The following is a 7,183-nucleotide window of genomic DNA, read 5'->3' on the forward strand; positions in this document are numbered from 1 at the left end:
TCAGACTCTGGTCATTATGAGAAACAAGCTTTGTGCAAAAGCAGAATTCTCTGGAGCCAAGATTACAAAAGCCAATAGTAATGGCAAATTACATTTTAATATTATCACTTATCTCATACTTTTTTTAAAACATACCAATCCTCACACTCAGGAACACAAGGTCACTTATTTCTTCTTCACTTCGTCCTCATCAGTTCTTCACGTCTTCATTATTTTTTCTTTTCTTTATTTTTTTTGGGCTTGTTCTTCCTCATTCCCTTGCTTCTTTGCCTCCCTTTCCCCTCTTCTTGGCTTCTTCTTTGATTCCTGTTGTTTTTCTCTCTTTTTCCCTGTATTACTTTCTTCTTCTTTTAATTTTTTTTTGCGGGGAAAAAAAAAGGATCATATTAGGTTTATGAAATTCGATTTGAAAAGACCAGTAACGATAGTTTGATTAGCTTATTGGACGAAGCCGATCGATTGTGACACTGACTGAGCCTGACAGAACCTGAGTCAGAGACAGCGAAGGCGCTGCATCGATCAGCCGTTTGACATTTGATGTAGATACTGAGATCTTTGGCTACACACATGAGTCGTGCAGCGAGGGGTTTTACATATGAGCTGCAGTGCAGAGGAGATTGATGCCACACAGGCTGTAGCGTCTCCACTGTGGGCGTAAAAAAAAACCTCCAGAGGGTTGTGATGTTGCATGCTGTTGATACAGAGTTCAAATTTAGTCATTATGTTACGCCGCTACGCTGTTATCTTGTTCTTATCAGACTTTTGCTCGAGGTGAATTTAGCTAAAGTAATTAGTGAAGTGACACGTGATTCTCTATGTATTTCACTGTCAGCCTTCAGGTAAAGCTGAATGCAAGTCAGTCATCAGTCTACAAAACAGTGCTGATGGGCATCAAGGAAAGAGGTGCTCCTGGTACTTCACTCTCATTACATTCTCAAAAGTGTCTTCAGTAACATAAGTTATATCAGTAATGATTAAACGACCACAAGCACTAGCAGAAGGTTAAACATGCCTCACAAAGGGCACTGTGTATCAAAAAAGTAAAAAATTCCTACTTTTATGAATGTGTTTCTTTTAAACAAATGTGTGTTCTTCCACTTAAATGAATGATTTGAGTATTGTTACAACAATATTATAATAATCTGTGTTGTTTTTGTGTGTTTCAGGTGCAGGAGGCTGTTCACGGTGTGACCATAGAGGAGTGCCAAGCTGCTCTTCAGAACCACAACTGGAACGTGCAGAAGGCTGTTCACTATCTAAAGGTGGGAGCATTTTTTTTTAACAACACTGTGGAGAATCTTTTAAACTGCAGCTGCTTAAAGAAAACCACATCTGTTGTTCACATTGTGCCTGAATGAGGTTTTTTAGACACCGAAAGAACGGACGCAGGCTAGTAAAAGGTGGTCAGACAGGTTCAGTCATTTTGTGGAATCATGTAAATAAAGTTCAATTAATTAATTATTTGTAAATAAAGTTTTCCCTTTATATCATTTGGGAAATATTTCAGTCTATTTCACTCTCTGCTATTTGATTTCTTCCAGAAAATATACTGAAGAACTCAGACAATATTGTCTTTTATTGTTTTTGCACAGCTCTGCTTTTGAACATTAATTATTTCCGACTGCTTCTTGGCGTGTTTGTGAGCGTTGTCATATTTAAGTACACGCTACACAGGAATAGCACAATTTAAGGTTTCGCAAAGCAACATTTTCTTTGTTCCAGTCCATTAAAATAAAGATCCCAAGAATGAGACCGTTATGTGGCTTAACTTGCAGCAATTACCAACAGAGGAGCAGAGTTCTCAGTGGTAAACACTGATGTGCTGTAAAAGGATCCTCAGAGATCCAGTTCAGTGCGTCTCGGGCCAGTCATCAAGTTGTTTTCTCTAATACCCTCATTTGAGCCGCCTGTAACGGCAAGCAGGTAGTCATTTAAAGTTGCTGAATGTAATCTTTGCTTTATAGGTTTATATCAGGATATGATAAGAGAACTTTGGAGATCCGTAGGGGGAAATAGGACACTGCTGCTGCAGAGGAATGAACAACAAAAGGTTATGGACACTGTGTTGTCTACAGTAGTCTTGAATGGCCCCTTAACAGGCTGTGGCTGGGCCCGCTGAGGCAGGATGGAGAATGTGATTGGACAACAGTGGGCACAAGGGAGCGCTTGAGTGCTCCTTGATAGCGGAGGCAAAGTCTATAAGATAAAGAAAAATGCAATCCAGGCATCACAAATGCGATGTAAGTAACAGAAGTGATTTTGACCAAGATGCTGAGTTTGTTTGGAGACGGTACTCCAGTCAGAGGCACATTAAAGTGCAATAAAGATGAAGTCTGTGTTTCTTTTCTATAAAAGCATGGCCGTTTGACCTTTCGACATTGCTTAACGTGGCCTTCTGGGTGCAGAGGTTTGATCTGAGCGGTCCTCTCTCTGTGCAGGTGGAGCAGTTGTTCTGTTTGGGCCTGAGGAACCGCTCCGAGTGTCTCAAGCTGCTGGAGATGTGTGACTGGAATCTGGAGGTGGCCGGCACTCAGATGTTAGATAACTATGGATCCACCACCAGACAGAGGTACTTCTGCTTCTGGTGTATAACTTGCAGTATATTTTCACTCACTTTCATTATTTTTCTTTTTCTTTTTTTTTTTTAACCCTTGCGGCTTTTCACTGAATCTGAACTCAGTCCCATCTGATCTTATCTCTCATTTGAGACCAGGCTTATGACATCTGTTTTTGCAGAATATACCATTAAATTCTGCTTCCCAGAGAAGCTTCTGTAGATACTTCCCTCTCGAAATGTATTGTTACGTAGACAGGCAGCAGCATGATGCAACCAGACAGCTGTTAATGAGGCCGGAACTTATATTTAGCTCTCACAGTGGGAAAGTTTTCTGTATTGTTAAACTCTTCTATTGAGAAAATATAGAGAATGGAAATGTGCAAATGCACCACATAGGTCTCTTCAAGCATCTGCGTCATGCAGGAGTGGTTTCATACAAACAGGAGGAAGTATTGGTATATTAACAAACTTTTAAATAGTCCTGCCACATCACTCTAAAACAGGAGTGGAGGTCAAAGTGACACTTCATTGCTTTTGACATCAAAGTAATGTCATATACCCTAATTAATATGTTTTGGGTCCTTTCTAACTCAGAAATGGTCACTTAAGTGGTCAGATTGTTTTATACGGTAGAAAAACTTTAATATTGCTTTTGCTTCCACATTTATTTAAAAGAATTATTCCAAAAACGCACCTACACACTGACAAAGCACTCAGACATGACCGCCCTTCATCAAAATAGCAAATATTTTATGTTTTGCAGTGAAGCGATGCCTCCAAAGAAAGCTTTATTTATGTAAAATACCAACAGCAGCATTCCCTGGCTCTGCAGATATGCAGCCGCAGGCCAACTGCTTTGGAGGTTAAGAGCATCTAATAGGGCAGAACTCTCCATGAAAATGTAAAACATCCACCATAAATAGTTTAAAAGTAATGACTTGTGGAACTCATGAAGCAACACTTGTTTTTTGGAGGTCACGATCCTTATTAAAGCCTCCATATCTCAGAAACTACAGAGGCCAAACATTTTGCACACATGTTGCCCAGTTTATTGAGACGAATCGTAAAGAAAATCTAAGTTGGGCGCGCTAAAAATGTCCGATGTCTGTTGAGCTGACGTGGAATGACTCGTGTTATCAATGGTTGCAGGGTGTAGAGGCGCATGACATGCAATCAGATGTGGATAGTGTGGGGGTTGATTTATCTTTCGCCGCAATATCATAAGAATATTGTTGGAGTGAAACTCAAAGAGCTTGGTATACTACAAACTGATTCGTGTTTTGAGTCCTTATGCCGGGGAAACCACTTCTCTCCCAAAGAAGTACTCCCAAGAATTAATGTTAATATGCGATGTCCTCCGATACACGCAGTGTTAAATTGGGTTATTTTTTTTTCAACGGTCCGCCGTCTTTTACATGTGCTTGAATAAAGTTAAACAGTAAATATTTGTGCTTCACGCTGCCACACTCTTTCTTCAGACTGCGGTGCGGATATGGTGAAATTGAAGGAGAGATGTTTTGCGGAGCAGCAAGTAGCTTGTAGAAAGCAAATATGAATTGCTTTTTGCTGTTGTGTTGACCTCCTGCTTCAAAAACTAGAACCATTCTCATTTGTGCAGTTTTGAGACACCTGCTGGCCAAAGAGCGATAAATAAAGATGTTCGTGTACGCTGGGATCTGAATTCTGTGTCGTTCCCCCTAAAGTGGCAGCGGCTCCTCAAACACAGGTGGCTGTGAGATTTGTATTCTGCACACATTATTAAAGTAAATACAATTCACCTCGCACAAAAGAAACTCCCTCCTGTGTGGCCCGTTCCGCCCAGCTTTACCCTGCACTTGGCACAAAGAAACAATTGCTTCTGCCTCTAGTTCGGAATAGTATGTGTATAAAAACACCACATTTTTTACTTGGAGTGACTTTCACTTGTTTGTCCCAGTATAGAGATACAGAGGGGTGATAGAGCTGTCATTGAAAAAAAAAGAAGAAGAAAGACAAATATATCTTTGTCTGACTTTCAAAACTTTGATTTTAATCTATCTATCTATCTATCTATCTATCTATCTATCTATCTATCTATCTATCTATCTATCTATCTATCTATCTATCTATCTATCTATCTATCTATCTATCTATCTATCTATCTATCTATCTATCTATCTATCTATCTATCTATCTATCTATCTATCTATCTATCTATCTATCTATCTATCTATCTATCTATCTATCTATCTATCTCTCTATCTATCTATCTGGAGATTTCAGCATTTCATTGCCTAATTTTCCCAATTTAACCTAAATCTTCTTTATATTTACAGACGGTGACAGAAATCTCACGTTGCTGAGAACTGATTGGAACTTCATCCTCGGTAAGACCTCATCAGAGGAGGGGGATCTTCTCCCGACCCACTCCGTTTGGCACTTCAGTCACACCTCCAATCTCAAGACTGGAAGACGAGAATAAAGTACAACATACCGAACCCAGTCGGAGCATCAGCGAGGCGTCAATGGCAAAAACAAACAGAAAAGACTTCCGACCATATTTTTGCCTTCGGTCTGGAAGTTATGTGATTGTTGCACTTACTAAGAAACTGTAGAGCGCTATCCACCGTTCAAGCAAAAAATAAATTAAAAAATGGCTGTACATCTTGTCGCCCTGGCAAATAGCCGCGATGTCACAGACGCTGGATATCACTGCCACAAATTAAAGTCGACCAACTGCGGCGCGAGACGCTTAAAGCGTCATTCTTGTGACGGCGTTAACACGCTTGTGTGAAAGTGATTCTGAAAAGGCCAAAAAAAAAAAAGGACAATGACGAGCACAATACACACAGAAGCACTTTCTCACAAGGTCCACACACTCTGCCGGACTGAACGACGTCGCATCGTATCATTACAAACTCAGAGAGTTTACCGAACCAACACTGAACTGAAATACCGAACAGACGACGCGCTGTTTAAAGGTCAACCTCCTGTAGTAGCAGCTGCGGGGCCACGTCCAGGCAGGCATTAAAGGAAATTCACCACAGATTCACTCAAGCACAATAAGAGAAATCAACAGGCTGCCCTGCCATCACTGTGCAGGGACTCACTTTCACTAATGAGGTGGCCAGAGATATGATGATGAAGACCGTTTGCTGATGAAAGGAGGAAGATGGCACTGTGCAGAGAGGAAACTGCTGCTACTGCAAAAAATTTAAAGAACGGAGGCCTAATTTATATTCAAACAGTGTCCCCTCTTTATCAAGAGGCATGTGCACACTTGTAGGAAATGCGTTTAACATTAGTGAAACATTTAATGTGTTTTGAATCTTCAGTGGCAGAAAAAGCACTACACCCATCACAGCATGTTTTAATTTCATCCAGAGTCGCCTCCTGAAATGCTCCTTTGGGATTTATTCCTCCATGTGACTATATCGGGAGAAGAAAATGGGGTTACCCAGTCAGTGGAACCTTCATCCACCCTACATATAAAGCCTTCACTCATTTCTTCCCCTTTAAGCACTTTGCCCACACAGACGTCCTGCAGATCAGCTGTAAACTCCTGCCACCGTGCTCTTCTCTGCACAGACTCACACTGCGTTGGCAGCTAATAACAGCAGCGTTGTGAAATCCACCCCAAGGCACAGATCCCATCCCGTAATCATCACTTAAAACCACAACTGCTTTATTTTGGTCAGCAGCTTTAGGAGCAATTTTATTTATTTTTTTTACCCGTGGGGTGCTTTGACTCTGTGCAAACTCACTGTCGGATGTGTTCGATTCCTTTTGGGAATTCGCTGTCACCTTGAAGACTGTCAGCAAACGGAACATCTAGTCCTGATTCTCATTTCTGTGAGTAAAGCCTCCGCTGAAGAGGGTAGTGGGGTGAAAACTGCTCTGCATAGTTTGACTTCCGAAATGTTCACGTGATAAAGGAAATGTCGAGAAAAAAAACAAACATTAGAGACCTTTTTTAGATGAAAAAAATACGGGGGGGAAAAACCCTTTTTTTGCCAACTGGTGCCGGTCTGTTTAAGTGACGTAGGAACACGCGTGTGCCCGGTCTGAACTCCAAACTAACCCATATGTCCACAATCCCCTGTCCAGTGTGTGACTTGTTTGAGCACAATCTTGGCAGAAACTTCAAATAGCCTCTCAGAAATTGGTCCTGCAGAGCCACGACAAGCAGGCCAAATTGAGAGGCTGAAAAGCTAAAAATATTTCGGAGAATATATTTATGAAAGATGTACAGGACTGATTTTGGAAGACGTCTTCCAGTAAAAGCTTTTTTCCGTGTGCAATAGTGCTGCTGGAAATCGATCACCTCTCATTTTGTCCCATCTCCTCAGTGCCATCCAGTCTTGTCAGTGGAGATCTCAAGATTGCATTTGTTTGGACCTGTCCCTGTATTCAAAAGCAAAGGAAACACTGTCTTTGTATGAAAAAAAAAAAAAAAAAAAGTTATGAGTCGGTTCCCTCTTCCCAGAGTAAGTTGACCTGAAGCGCTGGTTCGGGGTGGGTATGGCTACTTTTCCTTCGTCGTGGCGGGACGTGGTGGAGCTGACTGTGACGGCAGTGAGGCGTCTCCTCGATCCCTCCGTGTGTTGTGCGTCTTCATACCAAGCTGCTGTAGTTGTATTAGAAGGA

General features: G+C 41.3%; 1 protein-coding gene across 5 annotated transcripts in view; it reads left to right on the plus strand.

Annotated features, from left to right (window-relative positions):
* LOC308120206 (activated CDC42 kinase 1-like) overlaps positions 1–6,977 on the plus strand; it is a 51,835-nt gene extending 44,858 nt beyond the window's left edge. For all 5 annotated transcript variants that reach the window (XM_080480669.1, XM_080480667.1, XM_080480670.1 and 2 more), the window contains 3 exons: positions 1,167–1,262; positions 2,439–2,569; positions 4,873–6,977. In XM_080480669.1, coding sequence (XP_080336795.1) covers positions 1,167–1,262; positions 2,439–2,569; positions 4,873–4,879 — 234 coding nt within the window. In that variant the 3' untranslated portion in view covers positions 4,880–6,977. The remainder of the gene's footprint in view (positions 1–1,166; positions 1,263–2,438; positions 2,570–4,872) is intronic.
* Positions 6,978–7,183: the final 206 nt, after the last annotated feature.

The sequence above is a fragment of the Lipophrys pholis genome (assembly GCF_963383615.2).
Source record: "Lipophrys pholis genome assembly, chromosome: 1".
NCBI classification, from domain to species: Eukaryota; Metazoa; Chordata; class Actinopteri; order Blenniiformes; family Blenniidae; genus Lipophrys; species Lipophrys pholis.